This window comes from Hoplias malabaricus, chromosome 17 (assembly GCF_029633855.1).
Source record: "Hoplias malabaricus isolate fHopMal1 chromosome 17, fHopMal1.hap1, whole genome shotgun sequence".
Taxonomy (NCBI): domain Eukaryota; kingdom Metazoa; phylum Chordata; class Actinopteri; order Characiformes; family Erythrinidae; genus Hoplias; species Hoplias malabaricus.
Window position 1 is genome coordinate 32,402,953 of NC_089816.1, and position 26,353 is coordinate 32,429,305.

A 26,353-nucleotide genomic window follows, 5' to 3' on the forward strand; every position below is an offset into this window, starting at 1 on the left:
ATGCTTTCTCAGAGCAATTCAGAAATGAGTTGATGTCCTTTTACACAGAGTAAAAGTTTGAGTGTTTAACCATGTGTTGAAGACTCTCAGGGGTGAACATCGGCCTGAAGTATTCAGGTTGGAGTGAGCACCTCTGACACTGATTGAAGATGACCTGACCAGACTGGAGCAGGATATTGGACCCAAGCTTGAGTGTTCCATAACAACCTACTTATTTGCTACCCCTGACTAACCTCCATATTGCCTTTCATATTCTGCAACATTCTCTTCACTTCTATCACTGTATATCTTATCCCATCACATTATCACATTTTTGCAATGTCATCATCTGAGTTGCCGCCCTCATCGTCTTCATTACCTTCAGAAATAGGCAGGGCATATGTTCTCTTCTTTCCATAAAATGTACTGGTATCTTAAAGACATATAAAGCCTTCAATAAATATTAAATTACATTCATACATTTCTGGAAATAATCTAATTACATTTTCTACCTCAAAATTACTCACCATTGCGGTGTGGCCCAAAGCATACAGTTTCACTTATGGCACTTTTCCACTGAATGGTAGGTCTACACTACTTTACAGTCCTCATCCTGGAGATCCTGTACAGTTTAGCTCCAAATCTAGTCAAACGCACCTGATCCAGGTAAAGGCCCTCAATGGCTTTTGAATGATAAAATTGGGTGTGGTTCTGAGATCTCCATTGATATTTTCTTTGCCTAATGTGAATATAAGATGGAGAACCATGTCAGTGATTATATATATATATATATATATATATATATATATATATATATATATATATATATATTTTTTTTTTTTTTTTTTTTTTTTCAAAGGATTAAACTAATATATTTATGTTTGGATAAAGGTTTATTTTTGTGAATTAGCTTCAATGGAAAAAATTAAAATAATCGGAAAGAAAGTCATTGTGATAAATTAAACTGGACACTAGATGGCAGCATGGAGCCACATGTAAATGGTTCAAAACACTGAACCATAAACTCAATTTTGCGAATGCTTCCGAAAGCTTCGTAATGCCTTTAATCGTTTAAAACAGGTTTGTAAACATTAAAAAGCAAATGTTTTCCTTTTTCTGTCTTTTCTGACATATAGGGTTAAATACACAAACACACTTTAAATGCCTATACTTGAATGTAGGGCTTTTATTTTGAAGAACGGCACAGTAGGAGGCTTCTACAAGCTTTTTGTTTTTCTTTTTTTTTAAAAATTCGTTAATATTTTTTTTAACAATATAGAATATTTTATTTGAACTCTAATGTAAATCTTCTGTATGTTTGTACGTGAACTTTTATTACATCTTTAAAAATGTAGCATACGCATTTATGTTAATCATATGCATATAAATAAAAATTCCTACATTAAACAGTCAACAAATAATTTTTTTTTTGATAAATTAAATGAATAATAAAAATAAGTTAACTAAATAAAATAAAGAAATAGCTGTGTGTGTATATGTATGTATGTGTGTGTGTGTGTGTAGAAATTGTAATGGCGGCTGCAATGGCGGCCGGTCAGTGAAAGAAGCTTTAGAAAGAAAGGTCTGATTTTTTTCTCCCGTAATTCTCTTTGAATCTACGTGCAAGTCTATCGTGGTTTGGAAAATGACGAACCGGACGGCATACTTCTATGATCCAGACGTTGGGAATTTTCACTATGGTGAGATACACTTACAAAAGAACAGTGTTAGCGCTACTGAGGTGAAACAGAAATGATGTTAACGTTACCGAAAAGGAACGGAAAGGGCTACAGTTATATAAAACACTGCCTAACAGGGGTTTTATTGTTCCCTGATTGTTTTTAATTACCTCCACATAACTGTAATTTGTAAATATTACCGCTGTGGCAGTTTTACAAGAATAACGTCTTTGGCTTAAAAGCTAAAGCGTTGGCTCTGACAGGGACCGTAAGTCACAATAATGAAAAAATCTACCATCATTTTGACTTGTGTGACTTTATTTTACATCTCATTTGCATCTTAATATCTGAGTAATAGTTAAACTATTAATAAGTCTATCTTATAACAATATTTATCATTACAATTGTGTGATGTGATTGTTTAAACGCTCGTAAGAACGTGTAATATTGAGTAAAACTCGAATCCCACTGTTTTGGTGTTATGAACAATAAGAAACGTCATTAATATCGGATTCTAATTAATTTATTACGGAGTAACTCATAATTATGTGACTGGACGTCATAATAATGACGGTAAACCATGAAAAGTGTTCATTATTATGTGATTTAAAAAAAACAATGTAATTTAAAGGCGGTAAGTCATTTTGTTTTGCACATCCATAACTGATATATGTTTTTATGTTCCAAAATATAAACGTCCAATCCATTTTTCAAGCCAAATGAGCCAAAACTCACAACTACAAACGTGTAATATTCCAGCTTCATTCTACTGACTGGAATAACTTTTTTTTTTATTGTTATTATTATTTAAGTACGGACATGACTTTTTTTTTTTTCATTAAAATTTATTTTTCAGTAATGTCAGCTTAAGAATTTTAGTAAAAATAATTAAAAACCTTTATTTGGTTTATTTAAAAACATGCTTGCAGATATGTGGCCCTATATTTCTAAATAAATATAAACAAATAATTTAATAATGGACTTAAAACAGAAATGGAAATTAATTAGTTTAGACAGTTTACTTCTGGCACGTTTTGAATTAAGAAGAAGCTTTGTTTGGTCAGAATAGTAGGAAGTTACTTGATGTCCAGTCTTTTATACCTTTAACACAGTTCGCCATATTTCCATAGAGGCTCAGGATTCAGATCAGGTCACTCAGAAGGCCACTTGGGAATACTATATATTTTGTCCTTAGTGATGCTTGATTGCTTTTAGCTTTGTATTTCATGTCATTATCCTGCTGGAGGAACCATGGCATGCTACTGAGATAGTCCTCCAATACTGAGCAGAGCAATATGTTCCAGAATGTCTTGATCCATCTTTATGCCATCCGTTGTCTCTATTTACATAGATTTAATGACTCATTATAAGATTAAAGAAGAGTGGTACTCACTTAAAAATATTAGTTTTTTTGTGTGTGTATATATATATATATATATAAATTTTTTTTTTTTTTTTTTTTTTTTGTGAATTTCCCTTTGGTGATTAGTAAAATTCATTTTATTTCACGTCTACCATGTTAATACTCACACCACATACCTTGACGTAAACAGCAGTGAAAGTACTATTTTTAAACATTATGCAGTAGGCAAATTGTATTTTTAAGGAATGCAGCTGCGCCCCTAGACTGGTAGTGGGGAGCCCCTTGATCCGACATTTATTTGTTTTTAGTTCTACCCTTAACCTCTCCTTTATCCCACTACAGGTACTGGACATCCAATGAAGCCTCATAGATTGTCCCTAACCCACAGTCTGGTCTTGCATTATGGCTTATACAAGAAAATGATGGTATTGCAGATTTATGTATTGCTTTTCACTATAAATATCGAGATGAAATATAAATAAGTATTAAATAAACCGTTCAAATCATCCATTCATTTTTTTCCATCCTTAACAGGTTTTCAAACCATACAAGGCGTCCCAGCATGATATGTGCCGTTTCCACTCAGAGGACTATATCGATTTTCTGCAAAAAGTCAGCCCCAACAACATGCAAGGTTTTACAAAGAGTCTGAACACCTTTAATGTTGGCGATGACTGGTGAATACATCACATTTATTTATTGCTCGTTTTGTCTAATTTTTAAATAGTTAATCCAATGGCATTTATCTTACAATCTTAGTTTATCTTCTAATTGTGTGTGTGTGTGTGTGTGTGTGCGCATGCGCACATATGTGTGTGTGATTGCTGGCGCTAAGTCCTGTTTTTCCAGGGTTGTTTGAGTTTTGTTCAAGATACACTGGTGCCTCATTGCAAGGAGCAACTCAGCTAAACCACAAGGTTTGTTGTAATGTTCTGATGTATTCCACAATCAGCTTTATTTATGATAGATTAGACTCGCATTGCCAGACTTTCTAAGGAGAGTCTGTTACCTATTGCCAATTAACTTAGCATGGCCAAGAACCACCTACTTATGCAGGAAACAAATAAGACTGACTAACACACTATAAGAATCTCTTTAGAGCCCTTGTGGGTGGAGTGTCTGTGGCTAAGAGCAGGGATAGTTTAACAAAAAAAAGTAGTTTTATTTTTATGTTTTTCTTTACTTTTTTACAACCATTGTTCATGTAAAAAAGACAATAAATAAAATGAAATTAAAATCTCTTAGATCTGCGACATTGCTATCAACTGGGCTGGAGGGTTACACCATGCTAAAAAGTTTGAGGTAAGTTTATTGATTGATGGTTCTGTGTGTTATGTTTTGTATCATTTGGGGCAGTAAAATTAAATGTTTTTTAATACAGAATTTATAAAAAAAAAAAAAAAAGACATGGAAATGAAGATTTTTAAATGTTTTTAAATGTTTTCTCACCTGATTCTTATCTGTTTTTACAAGTCTCAGAAAAACTGAATATTAATAATATAATAATAACATAAAATTAATGATAGATATTTTGTAAATAATAAAAGAAAGTCCTTGTATATTGTCATGATGATAGAGTTACAGATTTTTTTTTATCTTTTGCTACTTGGATGTAAAGTAAAGTTTTATTTGTACTACTGTTCTTACTGATACTTTGCAATTGAGAAAGTGTGCTTCAGGGCAGCACGGTAGTGTAGACCCCACTCCAGGTGACTGACGGTGAGGAGTTTGGTGTGTTCTCCCTGGGTCTGTTTGGGTTTCCTCCCACAGTTCAAAAACACATGCTGGTAGGTGGTTTGGCGACTCAAAAGTGTCCGTAGATGTGAGTGAGTGTGTGTCGCCCTGTGAAGGACTGGCCCCCACTTCAGGGTGTGTTCCTGCCTTTATAAGCTCCTCAGGCTGTTTATATTTTAACTTCCAGTTTTAAACGTAACACGTTTCCTACCAGTTAAACACACACATGCTTTGTTTTTTAGCTCTGTTTTAGCTTGGTTGTCTTCCTATTCCTCTCTTGTTTTTGCCAGTTTCTCTTACTTTTATTTTCATTAAGGAATATCTGATACATTAAAAAATCTATCTGGCAAATTTCCAGTAAATTACAGGTAACTTTCCATGGGAATTTAGCTTGGGAACTATCTAAAGGAACCATATAATACACTGTCATCAATGATGTGCTGTTTTTTGTCAACAGGCAGGCATACCAATACAAATAAATATGACACATAATTGCAACCAGAATTTATAATTGCTTAATTCTTTCATTGAATATTCAAAAACACTCAAGAGGTCAACTCCTGCGCCCCCTCACCCCACACCCACCCTACACCAAAAAAAATAAAAAAATAAATGTAACATCAAATCAAATAAACGTGCTTTTCCACAAGCTTCTCAAGCCTGGACCCTGCATGCTCTGCATTATTTGCTTAATAGTTTCAGGCTTCTTCCTGAACCTTGGTAGCCCCCGTGTCCACTTCCTAATCATTTGTAACATCTGACTCCTCTTCTTTTGTGTCATTGTCCAGCCTAGTTGAGGATGGCTCTGTGTTTGGCTCAAAGAGCCTTTGGTTTGCTCGGATGGTCACTAGTTGTCCCACCTTCTCATTTGTGAGCCTGTTGCGAACCTTTGTGTGGGTGTTCCCAAACAGTGACCAGTTCACTTCAGAGGCTGCTGATGTTGGTGGGATTTGGAGGAGGATGGAGGCTATGGGCGCAATGGTCTCAGATCCACAAAGGCCTTTCCACCAGATGTATGCTGGTATGTGCTGGCTTGATTGCCAGATCCCATCGCCTTGCCAAAGACATTGCTTGGTACGATACTTGGCCAAACTACCAAGAACTTGCCAACATCAAGTTTCAGGTGGTCAGACAAGCGGTGATAACTTTGTAAGCGCTGTCGATCTCTTCTGGGGAGTGTGCACCTTTGTTATACATTGGGTCAGGCATGTATGCTGCTGCATGTATTGGCTTCATACAGAACTTTTGCCACTTGTCCATTAATTGTTCTACTACCTTTCCTTCCGCTTTGAGGAGGGAGGAAGTGGGAAGAGCCATTTAGATTTGCTGCTTAAGATCAGCAAAAAGGTGGCATCACCCCCCTCGATCTTGGTAATGGCTGCTGCTATGGGTTTGAGGATAGTGAAGCTTCCAGTTAGTCTTTCCCAAAGCACATCATCTAAGATAATTCTCTTCACATCACTTTCGATGCCTGCAGTCTGACAGATGGTCATCTGTTGCAGAGACTCCTTTCCCTCCAGTAGACTTTCATACTTGATTACAACTCCACCCCATTGTGTGTTACTGAGCAGTTTCAGTGTAGTACTCTTCTTCCTTTTGCTTTGAGAGATAGATTGCTAAAAGCACTTCTTTGCCTTTGATGTATTTCACCACTTCCTATGCTCTCTTGTATTGTGTGTGCATTGTCTTCAGTTCCTTGATGTCCTTAAGGAGAAGACTGAGAGTGTTGGGCAGCACAGCCAATATGAGGATATGCATCCTCCGCTTGTGCCCAGGCAGCATTCATATTTTGGTCATTGTCGGTTACAACTGCATTAACCTTGTCTGGCCCAAGGTCATTGACCACTGCTTTCACCTCTTCACCAATGTAGGTACCCGTGTGTCGGTTGTCTTTTGTGTCTATGCTCTTTTAGAACACAGGTTGCTGGGTAGTGACAATGAAATTGATAATGAAATCTGATGTTTGACCATCCATCCGATATGACTGAAATGCTGTCTATGACCTTGGCTTGCACCCTGCTAAACTCATCATCAAACAAATGAGTTGATAAAGCATGCCTGGTTGGATGAATGTATGTTGGTCAGAGAATGTTGAAAAACTTCTTCCAGTAGACCTTTAATTGTAACCTCAGGGGTGAGCCAGTTGCAAAAATTGCTCGGGCAAAACACTCATCTGCATTCTTCTGGGTTAGTGCATCCATTGAATCAAAGAATGTTCTCATGCCAGAGGGACTAGCAACTGATGAGTATGTGTCTGTGTCCAACGCAACAGATGCATTGTCGACTTTTCATCGTGGTTAGCTGGTGTGAAATGTCCCCACAGATCAAATGACATACTTCTGTTTAATAAAATGACAAAGTGTAAAAACTCTTAAGCTAATGCTCTTCAAAATGTTAAATAAATAATTAATAAGTATTAATTCTTGCTTATAGAAACACATTGGGAATGTGGAATCATTGGGCGCAAGGCGGGAATACACCCTGGAGGGGGCGACAGTCCTTCACAGGGCAACACAGACACACACACATTCACACACACACACCTACGGACACTTTGGAGTCGCCAATCCACCTACCAACGTGTTTTTTTTTTTTTTTGGACTGTGGGAGGAAACCGGAGCCCCCAGAGGGGGCTCACACGGGGAGAACACACCAACTCCTCACAGACAGTCACACGGAGCGGGAAACGAACCCACAACCTCCAGGCCCCTGGAGCTGTGTGACTGCGACACTACCTGCTGTGCCACTAGCTTTGAATATTCCCATTTGAATCCCGTTAATTCCCATAATTACCTGTTAATTCTCATGGTAAATTTCCCAACTTAGAAAATTCATGGAATTTTGCTAACCTAACTGGAACATATAGGGGTGTTCTCCCAGACAGGGATTAAGCATAGTCTTGTGCTACACAACTATTCTGAATTGTGATTTTTCCTTTGAAAGGAGCACATAGTCTAGACTAAAACTGTGTCTGGGAAAACACCTAACATCCATTATCTGTAACAGCTTATCCAATTTTAGGGTCGCGGGGGGTCCAGAGCCTACCTGGAATCATCGGGCGCAAGGCGGGAATACACCCTGGAGGGGACGCCAGTCCTTCACAGGGCAACACAGACACACACACATTCACTCACACCTACGGACACTTTCGAGTCACCAATCCACCTGCAACGTGTGTTTTTGGACTGTGGGAGGAAACCGGAGCACCCGGAGGAAACCCACGTGGACACGGGGAGAACACACCAACTCCTCACAGACAGTCACCCGGAGCGGGAATCGAACCCACAACATCCAGGCCCCTGGAGCTGTTTGACTGCGACACTACCTGCTGCGCCACCGTGCCGCCCAACACCTAACAGATTAAATAAAATGTGAAGAATATTGTAGTGATGGCATCTATACAAGTGCATGCAGACACTCCAGTGAAATCATAATGCATCTTTACCTTCACCATTTCTGTTTTTTTTTTTTTCAGGCTTCTGGATTTTGTTATGTAAATGACATTGTCATAAGCATTCTTGAACTACTTAAGTAAGTGGATGTCATGCATTACTCACTATAGTAGTACATGTAAAAATTGAACTGGTAACATTTAGGTTCATGGAGTAATTGATCATAAAATTATAGATTGTATGTTTCAACTCTTAATCCATCCTCAGAAGGTATTATTTATTTAGATGATGTTGCAATTTGTTCTTTTGACTATCAAAGTCTACATGACTTTTATAATTTAAAATTGATATCTTTCAATTAAAATCCTGTCTTTGTCCAATCCTCTTGATAGGTACCACCCACGTGTTCTTTACATTGATATTGACATTCACCATGGTGATGGAGTGCAGGAAGCATTTTATCTTACTGATCGAGTCATGACTGTGTCCTTTCATAAATATGGAAACTATTTTTTTCCTGGAACAGGTATGGATGATTATTCTTTTGTATTAACTGATGGTTCTGTTCTGACACATTAACTTAATATCATATGTACGGAATTTGCAGTATATTAAATGCCTTAAAACTGTATCAACAATCATTGACCATTTTGAGAGATATGTGAGACTTTGGAAAGATACTAGGTATGTGTTACCTGAAGGAAATACCAGTACTTGCAAAGGTAAAATTGAAACAAAAAAAGGTTGATACATTTGTAGAAGGATAGGTAGATAGATATGTATCTGTCTATCTGTCTTGTTTTCTTCTATGCAGTATCTAGGCTGTTGCTATGGTATTCCAGCTGGTTAATAAGTTGTTGCTAGGTAGTTACCATGGTTTCCCAAGTGGTTCATTTGGTGCAAGGTGCATGATGGTTGCTAAGGTGTAGCTTGGAAGATGCTATGGCGCCCCAGGTGGTAGCTATATATCCCAAGTGGTTGTTGTTTGGCCGCTGCTGTATGTGGTAATTGCTTTAAAACAACTTGGCAGCAACCTGGTTCCGTAGCAGCCACATTATATACAGTAGCAACTGCTCAGCATCACCTTAGCAACCAGTTCAGATACAACACCTTAGAAACTACTTGAGATACCTTAACCACTGTCTAGCATCCACACACTACTTGCACATCACACCACTCACTCCATATCCCACCACACCCTACTACACACACACCACATACATACACTGCATAGATCATACCACACATGACACCATAAAAACACTCCAAAAACACCACAAACTTCACACTTTGACAATGCAGTTTCTGGGGGCTGTGGTATACCCATAGTTTGATATGCTTTATGTAGCTTGTCAGTATGGGAGATCAGGTTATATAAGTAAAATTTATCCAGTATGCCTTATTTTATATTTTAAATATAACATCAGTTTAGTGGAATATATTACCCTGTTTTAATATGTTAAATATATGCTCAATGACTGCATTAAGTGTTCAAATAACTGAAGTGTTTTTATTTTTTGTATAACACATAATTGCAATTAAACATTCAAGTATTTTCCTACTCTTTTGTCATTTTATGGTAAGTGTTGCATACTATTAAAACGACAATTCTCTTGGTCTCATTGAAAAAATAAATATTCACCCACATTGTTTTTCATGTTGTGCACAGTAAAGAGCCAGTCAACTTATGAGAGAATATAGAAACATATGCAAACTAAAAGATAATGTATTTCTATTCCTTATGTTTTTTTTTGTGAATTTTTTCATAGGTGACATGTATGAAGTTGGAGCAGAGAGTGGTCGCTACTACTGCTTGAACGTACCTCTTCGTGATGGGATTGATGACCAGAGTGAGTGCTTGAATAGAGTAAGCTTATTGCTTAACTCTGTAAGTTTACTAAGCGATTTACTTTCATTCATGTGAGTGTAATGTTATTATGCTGCCTACTACTCTTTTGTGCTTTATGTAGTAAAGGTAGAATGCTTAATAAGCAGTGCTTTTCTAATTCTTATTCCAAGAGTATTCTACTTCAGTTTCATATAAGGAAGGGTTTATAATGTCTAATTATTATTAATTATCTAACAATTATTTATGCAACTGTGCATTACATGTAAAAAGAGATGCGCAAAACAGTGTATTGGTTATTGTCAGATACATATGAGCATACTACAACTGCTACTTATCATAACATAATCATAATGCGATTATGATACAGTTTCTCATTATTTTTAGGCTACAGGCAATTGTTTCAGCCTGTAATCAAGCAAGTTGTAGACTTCTATCAGCCAACATGTATTGTGCTTCAGGTAAAAAAAATCTCTAGTTTTTCTTTTCTCTCTGTTTTATGTTTTGTATTGGTTACACTATTCCTCTATATAATATTTGTAATTGCATGTATGCTGGATAATTGTCTGTAGTGTGGAGCTGATTCACTGGGCTGTGACAGATTGGGATGCTTCAATCTCAGTATACGAGGTCATGGGTAAGAACAAGGATTTTTTTTTATTTAAACAATAATCAAATTAGAGGTGTATATTGACATATGTACGCACCATTGCAATATTTTAAAAATGCATTCATACTGGGGGAAAAAAAGAAATTGTGCAAGAATATATATAACAACTTGCCTCATTCCAAGTCAACACTTGATCTTAGGCTGTCTTTGGTTGCAAAAGCATGTTTTTGCTTTTAAAGAGTGATACAACCTAATTATTACTAAAAGTATTATTTTACTTTTTTTTTTTCTAATTTTAGAGAATGTGTGGAGTTTGTGAAGAGTTTCAAGATCCCTCTGCTTGTCCTGGGTGGAGGAGGGTACACAGTCCGCAATGTGGCTAGATGTTGGTAGGTTATTTTATTGTATATATGCCTTAACAAAATAGAGGAATGAGATGCAGATAATGCAATTTCTTACTTTGTCAAAGATTATACAGTGTAAATATAGTAATTGGACCATTTTTAACTGGGGAATTTAGCAAAAAAGTTATGGTCATTGGCACTGTAGTTTAATTGCCTGCAAAAACTAGTACTTTTAGGGGTAAACTGGAGATATTCATCCAATATCAGTACCTGATTTTACTAATGTTCTTGTGGCTCAATGTAAAAATCAAATTCTCACAGCAGTCTTCCAACATCTTGGATAAACCCTCCCCAGAAAACATACAAATATGGAGATCTAGAGGTCTGCATAGGGATGATTTTTAATACCCAGACCCATCTGCTCCGACCACACTTCATGCTCTCCCCTGATCACAGAATATCGCATCACTCAGGCCTGCACTTACTCTCACAATCTAGCGTCACTCATGCTCGCACACACAGGCAAACTTTAGCAGCACTCGCCTGCACCTGCACACTCTAAAAACATGTCCATCCTTGGGTAAATATGCCCAGGATTAGAACAATTAAGAAATTCTTCCCAGCACCTAGATAGAGTAGAACATTGTGTTGTAGAAGGATAGATATTCATTCATTCATTCATTCATTCATTCATTCATTATCTGTAACCGCTTATCCAATTCAGGGTTGCGGTGGGTCCAGAGCCTACCTGGAATCATTGGGCGGAAGGCGGGAATACACCCTGCCAGTCCTTCACAGGGCAAAAGACACACACACATTCACTCACACACTCACACCTACGGACACTTTTGGGTCGCCAATCCACCTACTAACGTGTGTTTTTGGACTGTGGGAGGAAACCCAAGCGGACACGAGGAGAACACACCAACTCCTCACAGACAGTCACCCGGAGCGGGAATCGAACCCACAACCTCCAGGTCCCTGGAGCTGTGTGACTGCGACACTACCTGCTGCGCCACCGTGCGGCCCCATTATATATACAGCTGTATGTACTCCCTTATCCAGTTCAGGGTCGCGGTGTGTCCAGAGCCTACCTGGAAACACACCAAACTCCTCACAGAGGACTCCTCGCGGACTGGGACTCGAACCCACAACCTCCAGGTCCCTGGAGCTATGTGACTGACACTACCTGCTGTCCCCTAAGCATTAGGCCACGGCTGCCCTGTATGGCCCCCTACTGGACTGGCATGATAATTCAACTGTTATCGTATAGTCTGGACTAGGTGTGGGCGATATGACCCTGAAATAATTCCACAATATTTTGTGTTTTGTCAATAGCGATATATTTGGCAATATAACAAAACACTGAAAAATACAACAAAATAAATGTTATATTTCTATTAAATATATTACATTAAATATATTTAATATCCATTAATTATATTAAATTGTTTTATTTTACTACAAATGTAACAGAATCAAACATTCAGAAGAGGTGACAAAAAATCTGTAAACATTTGCTTATTTTGTAAAATAAAAACGTGAAAATTGTGTGTGTGCATATAAACAGCAAATGTAAACAATTTTACAAAAGTAACCTTAAAGCTTTACAGTAAATAACAAAACAAAACTAGTTGCTTTGCTGACTTTGCCTTGTCCTCAACCAGTTGCTTCTGCTTGAGGTGGTGAAACGGATTAGTTGTTTCGGCTTGTGTTGTTATGACCTCCTTTCATTTCTTACATAATGCCATGATTTATTGTACATCTGATATTACGTAACCAAACCAAAAACCAATGTGTTTTTTGTTTTTTTTTGTTAAATTCCTGCACCTCATGGTATGGCGGAGCATACTTTTCACTTTCCACCATACTTTTCACTGTGTCTAATTGACTAATGTAAAAGCGTATGCCATATTATGAGTAACTGCATGACATTATTACGTAAGCAAATCAAAATGTCACTTATCACAATTTTTTTTTTTTTTTTTTTTTTTTTTATAATTTACAAATTATGACAATATTATTGCTAAAGATTCAATATGCCACAGCCCTAGTTGGGACTGGGGTATTTTCAAAAATGCAGGGAGGAAAATCTCCATTTTTAAAAAAGCCCAGATATGTGTGAAAAGGGCCTCAGCAAATCTGTTTAATAAGCTTTTGCAGAAAAGGCAATGTTGTAGAAAAAATTTAAATAGATTGTTAGTGGATTAGTAGAAGTATTTTCTATTGGACTGTATTGCTTCATTATGTGCATGTGTAATGTAAAGAAAAAGGCTGCACCTTCAGAATACTTTCTTCCTGCAATAATCTGACTACTGCATCCTGCCTCTCCCAACGATTCCTTATACCCCCCACACTTTCCCGCAACCTGTTGTCTTTGTGCTCGCTCTGATGAATGCGCTGTACATATAATGCTATTCACGTTTTCTCAAAACCAGATCTCAAGCCCACCTTGTGCAGACCTCTAGAGTCATGTGACATAAACACAAACAGACTGTACTTTCTCTTTACAGGTTTTTATAATCTGTTTTTTTTTTTTGTTTTTGTTTAGGACATTTGAAACATCTTTGCTAGTTGAAGAGTCCATTAGTGATGAACTACCTTATAGTGGTATGTATTTTTTCTTAAAACTTTCAAGAACTTGGATTTTAAGACGTTGTCATTATTGCTGTAATTTTTAAACATGATCATTTCATTACACTTATTGTTTAAATTGCTTTGTTTTCTCATTTAAAAATTAAAATGTATGCTTTGAAGCAATGTTTCTATTTCAATGTTACAATGCATAGTATAACAATATTTTTATAATAAATTATGATGCTTTTTAATTTTTTTTTTCAGTCTTGCTTTGAGAACATTTTGTTTTCTCACAAAACTCCTCTAAACTTCTGACAAATATAAACCAAGCTTTCAAACTAAGTACACCATAGTGTAACTTAAGTATGGTCAAGTATGAGCAACATTCCCAATTTTATACTTTTGGCCTTTTTTTTTTTATTATTTTTTTTATTTTTACTCTTTAACCTAATGTCACACACATTTCACATCAGTTTATCTAGTACTATTTAAGCCTGAACAACACTAAGTTTTTTATTTAATTTTTACCTACTATCAATGGAATACAATTATTCTAATATTTGTATTTTTATTTTTATACAGAATACTTTGAATATTTTGCACCTGATTTCACACTTCATCCAGATGTCAGCACAAGGATTGAGAACCAAAACTCCAGACAGGTATTGATGTATTCTCAATTTGACTAACACTGCATACAGTAGTCTTTTAATAGTTTATTGTTCTGAACAAATTATGTACACCAATCAGCCATAACATTATGACTACCCTCAGCACGATCATACAGTAGTTATACAATTGCAGACTATAGTTCCATCTGTTAAACTGCAAATATTGTTAGCCCTTTTTAGCCTGTTCTTCATTGGTCAGGACATCCCACAGTGTAGGTATGATTTCATTGGTGGATGAGTCTCAGTGCCGCAGTGACACTGATGTTGGGGAGGTTTTATTGTGTGTCATGCTGGTACTAGTGGATTAGACACACCAACTGAATGCTCTATTAGATGCACCTACCTTGTTGGGCCATCATGTTGGTATAAAGTCAAAGTAATTTTGGTTGGTGACGGTTTTAAAAATACCAGCAGCATTATTATATATAATTCACTCCTGCAAGCACAGCACACATTGATGCTTCACCACGTCAGCAGCACTGAGAATGATCCAAAATATAAATAATACTTGTGTCATGTCCTGGCCACATGAAGAACAAAGTGAAAGGGGACAAACAAAATATGTTTATTGTAGAACTACAAAGCAATTCTGTATGTTCAGTAGAGCTGAGAAAATAGAAATTAGTGTAGAAACAAGTGGGTGGTCACAATGTTATGGCTAATCAATGTATTTTTACATTTTTATGAAGATCCTGACTAGGGATGTCCTACTACGAGAAATCTTTATGAAAAATGTATACTACTTTTTCCACAGTACTTAGAGCAGATTCGTCAGACTGTCTTTGAGAATTTGAAGATGCTAAACCACGCACCAAGCGTTCAGATCCATGATGTCCCCTCAGACCTGCTCAGCTATGAGCGGACAGATGATGCTGACCCTGATGAGAGGGGTTCAGAAGATAATTATTCTAGGTAAGCTACCTGCTGTTGGATATTGGCAGGGTAAATGGAAAGTGCGAGGAAGAGGAAATGCTTGTCTCTGGCTTGTTTTGTTATTTGGCTGTAAATTACAAATATCCATGCAATACACAGTACTTCAAAGAATCACCCTAAAACTTTCATCTATTTTTTAGCTTATGCTAATGGTTTGGAATTTCTTTTATGGGTAATATTACCAAGTGCTTCCTGAATTTCCTATTATTCCATGTGAAATAAGGTCAATTATATAAAACGCAATATTACATCGTTTTTGCTGGTTGATACACAAGGAAAACTTGCACAGTTCTCATGCTCTATGACTGTCACAACGTAACAGTTTTCTCTGATGTAAGCATTCTTGCATAAACAGCAACCCTCTAGTCACAGTGATTCTTGACCTTGGCTTTAGCTTGGATTGATGTAAGACAATAAATCATCAATAACATTTGTGAATTTAATGCAAACCCCGTTTTCAGGAAAGTTTAGTTGCTGCGCAAAGCATATACCATATGAGAAAGTAGACCATATGAGAAAGTGGCTAAATGCAGTTAAAAATTATATACGGTGAGTTACGGTAACAGGAGGCATCATCAAGACTGAGTATAAAACTTTCAGCCACCAAGGGCTTAGGCTTTCCAAGGATCCAAAGATGGATGGTGGTTCACCAGTTTGTACCAAACCTTGTGAAAATCTTTGTGAAATGATATTTACGTCTTTCACCAAATACAGTTCAAAAAGTTTCAGGGAGTCAGGAGAAATCTCTGTGCCTAATGGCAGTGGGAACTGCTGATGAATGTTTGTGTCCATGGGACACTCAGGCAGTATGGTTTAAGAAACTTTCACGCTACAACGATGGGCATAGCCACATGGGCTTTGGAAAATATTGTCACTTGGCACTAGTGATCGACCGATATGGGTTTTTTCATGGCTGATGCCGATATTTAGACAGCAGTAGTGGCCGATGGCTTATTATGTAAAGCCGATATTCCCATTCCTCAGGAATAAACAGTGAATAAACTAGAGGCATTATCGTGATTTATTTTTACAGAAAACTCTTCAAATTTGTAAAAGAAATCATTTAGAGTCCTGAAATATATATGAAGTGGTCAAAAGCTTATGAAAAAAAAATGTAGGCGCTTGTCTTATTTTTGGAAAAAATGTTAGTGACTATAAACTGAAGAGTTTGTGAGTCCTGTTACTTTTTTCTTTTTAAAATTGTGTCTCCAGGGGTCTACTTTCATCAGGTAAAATTTGGAGTTGATACCTCCTACTGATTTGAAGTTATTGAAGCTGAAGCAGACAGTGGACAGATGGACTCTCCAAATGTCTCTTTAGACCCCAAGCTCTCCATAAGGAAAATGATTACTTTTACTGCAAAAATACAGTGTACATATCTTGTCTAGTCCTAATATCAACATCTTAGAGATTTTCTTTACTTTCTTTGAGAAACTAGTCTCCTGTCCCTCACCAAGTGGACATTTACCCCTCACCAAACAGTAAAAACCCTTAGTTATGGTGTGTTTTATTCTGATGTACTGAGTTTATTTCTGATGTTTACACTTGTTTCTCACTGAGTACAGTGTCCCTTTAAATGTCTGACATGTTAAAAGACAAGAACTGTGCACTGATTGGCTGTAGAGCATCCTCCCCACACCCCCTGCTGCATTTAAATGTCCTCAGTGGGGAAGTGTAACTAGTAAAAGAAATCTAAGCTTTGAAACATGTTTATTGACTTGACTATTGTTTGTGGAGCTTGTGGCTGCCAAACAGAATCGTTTGAGTCTCTCTCGCAGTGTCTGGGTCTGTTAGGCGGTGAAAATGTATGAGCTCTGCTGCGTGTTTGTCCCTCCTCCTTGGGTTTGATGGAGAGACTCAAATTTAGTCTCATTTTGAAGGGGACTATCTAAGGTAAGCGATGCTAACTTTGTGTGTGAGCCGCTTGTGGGCTCTTCAGGCTTCGAGAAGCAGCGGTTTTGTCATTGATGAGGAAGAAACCTGAAGTTTGGAATATCTTATTCTTTCAGCTTTAATACCTTAGTCCTATATTTTAGCATATATTCTCATGAACCTGAGAGTCTGACCGTTCGATTGGTGTATGACATGTACACACTGACTCAAATATGGCGCCATGAAAAATTTGAAAATCTGTAATGTCACTAATATTTTTTCATAATTTCCTGGCTAGGTATATTTCGACCAAATTACTTCTTTATCGAGTGAGATTATATATAACATGATTAAATCAATGAAAAGCAGTGACTTTAAACTTTAATTGGGTACATTGACTGTCGATTTTGGACCTGTAGTACTGACAGATATAACAATGAGTGATTTTTTTTTTTAGGAGCTGACAACCAATGAGCGAAATAAGAGGCTAAATAACGCTTGGTTTCTAGGTTACAACTATCAGCTCAGTCGTTTATGATGCAGATTATTGAGTGTAGGTTACAAAGTAACAAATAGTGAGAGATGAAGAAGAGAAAATAATTCATACCGTTTTCTCTGATGAGACGGCATGCAGCTACAGGTTGGAGGCTTGTACTCCTGTACTTGTTCCTTTAATGATGTCTGCCTGTAAGATGGCAAAATGGATGCAAGGGGTGCTCTAACAGCCAGAATGACGGAGTTTCCCACAGTGTTGTGTAAATATTGGCCTCTTCCACCCATATCTGCTGATGCCGATTATATAAAAAATGGCAAAAATCGGTCTGATTTAATCGGCCAGAACTTACCTGACTACCTGGTAGTCCTTTGGTCCAAATGTGTGCAAATGTGTACATGTGATGGAGGAATGAACAGTGCAGGGGATGTGGCCTCAATAGCCATGTGCCTGGGATTGAGGAGCAGCTTTGTAATTCATCTGTTCTGGTATCATATCTTATTATTTTAGCCAAGATTATGCTTCAGTATGTTTTTACCAACAATATATGTTTCTCAACTTTAGCTTTGAATATTCCCATTAATACCCGTAATTACCCATACATTCCCTTTAATTCCCATGGTAAATTTCAGAACTTGGAAGATTCCCATAATTTTGCAACCCTACTTGGCACACTCTGCTGCTGCATCAAGAAAGCAGCTTGCATTATGCAGAGAGGAAACCATGGATTTGTTTTGCACAGAAATGCCAATTGGCTCTCTGGGATTTATCTCATCTGAGTTGACCCAAATAACATTGGAGACATGTTCTGTGGTCAGACAAGTCCAGGTTTCAACTTGTTTTTGGAGAAAAGCAGGCATTAGAATATATGTGCCAAAGATTACAAGGTACCCCTGAATTAACAATTTTTTCCCCTCCCCTTTCTCCTGTGTCATTGGGTGTATTTGAAAGTTTTCATAAACATTAGGTGTTATGTTTTGGCTGGCTGTTTTAATTACTTGTGTTCAGCTATTTTAGATGATGTGGCTTCATATAAGACAACCTTAAAAAACTTTTACTAATCCCTCTCCGTGTATAAAAGGTGACTTGTGCATTTGAAAACAGAGTGCAGACAGGCAAAGAGTAAATGGAAACTGTCTCAGGTTCAGGTCCCTTTTCTGTACATGAAAGATTTGATGATTTTGTTCAACAATAAGGTTAGGGATGCAAGAGCTGCATATTTTAATAATTTAATTTACAAACCGGATTCCAAAAAAGTTGGGACACTAAACAAATTGTGAATAAAAACTGAATGCAATGATGTGGAGGTGCCAACATCTAATATTTTATTCAGAATAGGACACAAATCACAAATCAAAAGTTTAAACTGAGAGAATGTATCATTTTAAGGGAAAAATATGTTGTTTTCAAAATTTCATGGCGTCAACAAATCCCCAAAAAGTTGGGACAAGGCCATTTTTTTACCACTGTGTGGCATCCCCCCTTCTTCTTACAACACTCAACAGACGTCTGGGGACAGAGGAGACCAGTTTCTCAAGTTTAGAAATAGGAATGCTCTCCCATTCATGTCTAATACAGGCCTCTAACTGTTCAATCGTCTTGGGCCTTCTTTGTCGCACCTTCCTCTTTATGATGCGCCAAATGTTCTCTATAGGTGAAAGATCTGGACTGCAGGCTGCCATTTCAGTACCTGGATCCTTCTCCTATGTAGCCATGATGTTGTGATTGCTGCAGAATGTGGTCTGGCATTATCTTGTTGAAAAATGCAGGGTCTTCCCTAAAAGAGATGACGTCTAGATGGGAGCATATGTTGCTCTAGAACCTGAACATAGTTCTCTGCATTAATGGTGCCTTTCCAGACATGCAAGCTGCCCATGCCACAAGCACTCATGCAACCCCATACCATCAGTGATGCAGGCTTCTGAACGGAGCGTTGATAACAACTTGGGTTATCCTTGTCCTCTCTGGTCCAGATGACATGGCGTCCCACTGTTCCATAAAGAACTTCAAATCGTGACCCATCTGACCACAGAACAGTCTTCCGTTTTGCCACACTCCATTTTAAAAGTCCCCTGGCCCAGTGCAAACATCTGAGCTTGTGGAGCTTGCTTAGAAATGGCTTCCTCTTTGCACTGTAGAGTTTCAGCTGGCAACGGCGGATGGCACGGTGGATTGTGTTCACTGACAGTGCTTTCTGGAAGTATTCCTGAGCCCATTCTGTTATTTCCTTGACAGTGGCATTCCTGTTTGAGGTGCAGTGACGTTTAAGTCCCGGAGATCACGAGCATCCAGTAGAGTTTTACGGCCTTGACCCTTACACACAGCAATTGTTCCAGATTCTCTGAATCTTTTGATGATGTTATGCACAGTTGATGATGATAACTTAAAGTCTTTGCTATTGTATGCTGGGTAACACCATTCTGGTATTGCTGCACTATCTTTCTGGGCAACAATGGTGGAATTGGTGATCCTCTTACCATCTTGGCTTCAGAGAGACACTGACACTCTGAGAAGCTCTTTTTATACCCAATCATGTTGTCAATTGACCTAATTAGTGTTAAATGGTCTTCCAGCTGTTCGTTATTTGCTCAATTTCCTTTTTCCAGCCACTTATTGCTACTTGTCCCAACTTTTTTGGGATTTGTTGACACTGTGAAATTTTGAATCAACATATTTTTCCTTTAAAATGTTACATTTACTCAGATTAAACTTTTCATCTGTCATCTATGTTCTATTACGAATAAAATATTGACATTTGCCATCTCCACATCATTGCATTTAGTTTTTATTCACAATTTGTTTAGTGTCCCAACTTTTTTGGAATCCAGTTTGTAATAGCTAATAAGCATAATTCAGTCTTTTTGTTTTCTAATATTGATTCTCTCATCAATGGTGCTATGCTGAACAGTCGTACATCTGATATTGTGTGTGAACAATTAAAAAAATATTTTACAAATAAGATTACTCTTATAAGAGCTAACATACCATCATCATATATATGTATTGATGTTCTTCCTGTTACTTTGTCAGGGTAAGTTAACAGTGATTGTGCAATACTTGCAACCCTTTTCTGGCCCTCATAATGTTCTTCCTATAGATTTTCATAATGTTTTAGAGTCTGTTGAAGGGGTGTGCGATATGGTGATAGCAGATCGTGAAGGATAAGAATTTGTCCACGATACAGCACCACAGGGACATCGTTGGATCGTGCTAATGCTCATTCTCTCCGCTGCAGTTCTTTTAAGTTGTTTACATACTTTGTACATATTTAAACATAAGTCAAATGGGCAGACTCTCGGGACACCGATAATGTAAGTCAGTACTCTAAATTGACTACTGAATTAAAACCAAAAGAATTTATTCTATAGATGCGATCTCTTCCTTGCAAAAAAAAAAAGAAAAAAACTGTGGCGCCACAAAGCCTGGAGAGCCCACAAGCGATTCACACACAAACAAAAAAACAAAAACAACGGTTCAAAAAAAAAAGTACAGCAATTAAAATCATTTAAATATGTTAGGTGTTGGGCGGCACAGTGGTGCAGCAGGTAGTGTCGCAGTCACACAGCTCTAGGGACCTGGAGGTTGTGGGTTCCAGTCCCGCTCCGGGTGACTGTCTGTGAGGAGTTGGTGTGTTCTCCCTGTGTCCGCATGGGTTTCCTCCGGGTGCTCCAGTTTCCTCCCATGGTCCAAAAACACACGTTGTTATGTGGATTGGCAACTCGAAAGTGTCCGTGGGTGTTTGTGTGTGTGTGTGTGTGTTCCCCTGTGAAGGACTGGCGCCTCCTCCAGGGTGTATTCCCACCTCGTGCCCAATGATTCCAGGTAGGCTCTGGACCCACCACGACCCTGAACTGGATAAGCGCTTACAGATAATGAATGAATGTTCCCCATAGATCTCTGCTATGGCCATGTAGCTTGGGCTGTCAGGTTTAACGACATGTCAATCAAGTCTGTAGACCAGTCAGGGGTGATTCTCAACCAAAGAGATGGTGAAGCAAAGAGAATGCAGCAGTGTTTCTGGTTTCTTCTTATATACAGTAAGCTTTGTTCTTTGCATAATAGGTACTTAATTGCAATTATGGTTTTCATAAGTGTTTCTGAATCCATGCAGTGATTTCCACCACAGAATCATGTGTTTGTATTTTTGTTTTTTTCAATTCAGTGCCATCTGTTTTTAATAGCAGCTTCTCAGCCACTTGCTTCTAATATAGTAATTTAGAGTTTGTGCTTAAAGCTACTGGCTGACCAAAAGCTACTTATAGCACAGTCAAAAACTTTCATACTCATAAAATACTTTACATTTTATAGTAAAGTACTAGAGAGATTATTTTGATGCTCATATTTCAGATGGAAATGTATAAAGAGAACCTAAGACAACTGCATCTTGACTCATTCAGCTAATTACAACACTGTGCGAATGAAATCTAGAATATATGCCACTACTGGTAACATTTCTGAAACCCTTGTTGTTTGGGATGTGCATTTATTTCAATGCATGAATTTGAGGTGAATTCACATTACAAAGAATATTGGTTTCAAACAGGTATTTCATGATATGACTTGAAATTATATACATTTGATTATTTATTATGTTTCTTCTTTTTTGATTAACAGGCCTGAAGCAGCAAATGAATTTTATGATGGCGATCATGATAATGACAAAGAGAGTGATGTGGAAATCTGACATTCATCTTCTACACTTTTTAAAAATGGGAGTGTTTTTTTTTTTTTTTTTTTTTTTTTTTTTTTTTTTTTTTTTTTTCCCTCTCTATATGATGACTTAAAATAATAGAGCCCAAGACATCTCACAGTTTATTTTCTTGGTTGCTTCACTACCCCTGGCTAAAAATACATGTTGACAAAAACTTTTTTTACTTTATTGAAAATAAACAAACAAAAACATATCACAAAAATATTTTGTTTAATAGCTAAGCGTTCTGATTTTTTTTATACCTCAACAAATAAAATTACTTGAATTAATGGGCTGTTTTATCCTGCTGAAGTAGGGGAAGAAATCATGGAATGATTTTTGCCATTTTATATATATAATTTTTTTTATATAACTTTCTTTCTGGAATGTTTGCTGGTCATGTCAAGTTGATATGCCCTTCTTGTAGAAAGGCTTTAACACTCACTGCTCTGTGGCAAGATGCATTATCAGCTCTTTAAATAACTTGATTAAACATTTTATCAGTAAAATGACAGAAGTGTCCAAAATGTCAATGTGCACCTTTTTTAAGAATAATACCAAGTAAAAGATGAATTTGTGATTCATTACTGAATACCCCTTTCATCCAATCACATACTGTCCATTATTTCTTCTTTTTAGCCTACACTAACAGTGTTTAAGGGGTTAGGCTTGGTTTTCTTTTGGCTTTACCTTTTCCTAGCTGGTTTCTAACTGTTCTGTGATAAATATTAACTCCTATTTCCACCCATATATTTTTATTTAAAATTTTATTGTGCATGGTGTATTTTCAAAGTATATTGCGTTTTCTGTTCTGATGCTTAGATTTCTTCTTTTTGTCTATCTACATGTATTTTATAACATCCTTTTGGGTACAACTTTAAAATAAATGTCATAATAATCTGTTTATTACATGGATATTAATTAGTTGGATAATACCTGAAGTCATTATTCGTTTATAACATAAACAGAAAGGGCAACAGTGACTTGTTTTTGTCTAATACTGAAAATGTCATATAACCTACAGAAAATATCAAGGTAAAGAATTTTGAATTTAGTCATTTCACATGTTAAGTTAAACCACATTATCATTCATGTATAAAAAGACATTAATTTTTATAAAACGACATGACTATATTAAACTTGGTGCTTAAATGTATTAACAAATGTGTGATAAGCTTAAGGTCGACTGATGGAGAAGACAAAGTAAGGTCGGTATCTGGCAAGTTTAGAAGTATCTGTGGTTTAGAACTGTAAATGCATATGGGTTCACTATTTGGCAAACAACAGGTCACTGTTGCCATTACTGTCTGTTATAACTGGTTATTAATAACTTTGAATGCATTAACAAAATATTTAGTTACCATTAATAAACAGATTTTAAATTATTTTTAAAGTGTTGTCTTATTCTGAAGTGGTCCCCTCTGGTTTATACGGGCACCAATTGGATATAGTCTACTGGGAAGAACCTCTGTCTTTTGCCACAGAATTTCCTTCTTGAAAGTGTTTTATAATGATTTCAAATTTTTTCAGCTCTTATTTTTATTTATTTTTTTAAGGGAAAGTGCTAATTTATTCCATGGCTTTTACCTCAGCATTGAGTGAATCCATAATTTTCAGTATGCCATTAATTCAAGTGGTTTCATTGACTTTGTGGTATGTTCAATGAAGCCGGAATGTTTAGCTGTTAGATGAAATTAGTTAGTTTCACTTGCTTGGTGAGCATCATCCTCCAAGTGTGATCATTTCCTAGTTTTTTTATTTTTTTATTTTTTAAAACCAGGGATAGTACTGTAATTTTTATTTTCTTTCTTTTATATTTTAACTTGGGGCAATTATTTGTGTAGCTTTTTCTGACTTGTACATTTCTTTGAGTACCATGATTTTATCTTTCCTAAATAAGTGCTTATTTTTTTGTATTGCAGTATATAAATATGTAAAACTCAATCTGTCAAGAAAAGTCATTCTATTCAAAATAAGTCCTGTTGCTTTGCAATGAAACCTTGTCCAAAACTGGTTAACAGCTTATTAACAGTGTATTATACTGCGGAATGTCTGCAAATATGTTCATATTGCTTATTGTTTATGGACTGACAATATATTAAATCTTTCACCTTGCCACAAAAGTTGAAAAAAAAATGAAGACCATCTTGTTTAGGTAGGAGGAGCCTGTGACATTGATATCACATAAATAGCCAGATGTGATTTCCCCACAGAAAATTGCCCAGAGCGTCACATCACCTCCACTTCTATTCTTCCCATAAAAGATCCTGGTGCCATCACTTTCCCAAATAAATGAATGAAATATTCCCAGCCATCCACTTCATTGCAAAGGAAATTGGACTTGGAGAGCGTTCTTCCATTTCTCTATGATCCAGTTCTAATGTCTGCATGCCATTTATTGTTGATATTGACAGAAGGGGTCAGGGTGGGTGCTGGTCTATATCTATGCAGTCCCTTTTGTAGCAGGGTGCAAAACTCTGTTATGGATTCTCATATATGGAAATAGCAGAGTGTAATCGTGTTCAGGAGGACTGTGTCACAATAATGCGACTTCTATTTTTGCGACTGCCCTTTTATGTGTAAATGTTATATATATTTCACTACCCTTGCACATCAGAAACCCTTGAGTGCCCAAAACCCTGGTTTGTGTCATTTCTCTCTTTAGACCAATAGAAGTAGGTCATGTTTGAAAAAAGAAATGAGCTTGGGATTGGAAGGCACAAGGCACCTAACCCCCATAATTCTCCCTGAGTGCCAAAGGTGCATGCCCGTTACTTCAAGTGTGTGTTCACTACTACGGAAGGGTCAAATGCAGATGTCAAATTTTGGTCGTACAATGATCATTAAAAACAATTTTACAATTAATTTCATTTTCACTGCAGACTCCCAGCTACCCACAAGTATTTCATCTGTCAATAATGGTTTGGCCCTTGTCTGTCAATTAGGTCTTCATGCTGCCTATGTCTACTGCTACTACAGGAAGCAACTGTTCATTTACTGTCATACAGACTTTGATCTGTGCCGTTGTTATATGAGATGGTGATTGGTTATTCTTCATTCCATTTGTCAGCAGCCCAATAACCTCCTACAATTGTGTGATAGCTGCAAAAGATGTGGTTTAGTCCTTGCAATTTCTCACAAGTTGCTGTATCCCAATTTTACCTTGTTGTTTGTACAGGATTTTATTTCAGTCTTCAATATTTTATAAAGTACAACTGTCAATCAATAAGAAAATGAGTGTAGTTTTTACCAAAATAGTGTTGTTTACAATAAGTAATACAAACATTTATACAAAGTACAGTAAGAAATCATCGGCAACATAGATAAAATACACAGAAGACAACAAAGGGCATATACAATAAAACAGGTTAATTCCGGAGTCTCAGTAAAGGAATTTGCCTTTTGGGCTTCCTCCATTGAACGTCTGTTCATATGGACATTTCTTGACACTGGATAGAGGAGTGTTAAATGTCCAAACAACTTTGGAAAAGGAATTTCTCACCTATCTTGCAGCCACTCTCATGTCTCGTTCAAACTTCTCATTGCTGTGCCGCGAGCATGCTGGACAGAGCTCTATGGAGAGGAATTAGTGCCAAATTGAAAAGCAATCACTGTAATAAGACAATGTGAAATGCAATCCACACGTCATTGCTTTTCCCAACTAACACGAAGAGAAAAGCCAAAATTAATAGCAAAACTGCTATTATATTGTTTTCACGTCGCTTGAACACTTTACTGAAAAACAATACACGACGATTTACAATTTATAAATGTATTAGTTTCAGACTTGAATATAATCACCTCGAAATGTAATAAGTACATAACTGTATTGTGTTGCATCATGAGGCACTTCAAAATCTATTAGTGTGCGGTAATTATTATATATAATAACTAAATATAGTCCACATCTGAACACTTGTTTGCACTGATATCTAACAGCCTGAAAAGATTTCATTTTTTTCTTTTATGGCAAAATTAACAAGTAATTAATTATTTCTGAATTTACAACCAATACAAATCAGATTTTTGATTGCACCACTGTAAACCAAACCAGACAATTTACTTACATTTTAAATTGCTGAATTTCTGAATTTTTCTGATCCTAAACTGCTGGATTTTGTGGAATTTAGTCCACCTCTGATCATATTTCAGTCAGTTAAAAAAAAAAGT

At 36.8% G+C, this 26,353-nt stretch overlaps 1 protein-coding gene across 1 annotated transcript; it reads left to right on the forward strand.

Annotated features, from left to right (window-relative positions):
• The first annotated feature begins 1,514 nt into the window (after positions 1-1,514).
• On the forward strand, positions 1,515-25,400 carry hdac3 (histone deacetylase 3). The gene is made up of 15 exons (XM_066649104.1): positions 1,515-1,679; positions 3,364-3,446; positions 3,556-3,698; positions 3,857-3,938; positions 4,267-4,323; positions 8,231-8,286; positions 8,540-8,673; positions 9,917-9,997; positions 10,381-10,454; positions 10,566-10,630; positions 10,903-10,992; positions 13,499-13,557; positions 14,107-14,186; positions 14,950-15,107; positions 22,108-25,400. The coding sequence occupies exons 1-15, from the start codon at positions 1,625-1,627 to the stop codon at positions 22,175-22,177; spliced, it is 1,287 nt and encodes a 428-aa protein (XP_066505201.1). The 5' UTR covers positions 1,515-1,624; the 3' UTR covers positions 22,178-25,400.
• The last annotated feature ends 953 nt before the right edge of the window (positions 25,401-26,353 follow it).

Excerpts from the sequence above, each read along its gene's own strand:
- hdac3 (XM_066649104.1), top strand. The coding sequence starts at position 1,625 with ATGACGAACCGGACGGCATACTTCTATGATCCAGACGTTGGGAATTTT. Across the intron at positions 3,699-3,856 it reads TTTAATGTTGGCGATGACTG|TCCTGTTTTTCCAGGGTTGT; the intron begins GTGAATACATCA and ends GCTGGCGCTAAG. Across the intron at positions 10,631-10,902 it reads CTCAGTATACGAGGTCATGG|AGAATGTGTGGAGTTTGTGA; the intron begins GTAAGAACAAGG and ends TTCTAATTTTAG.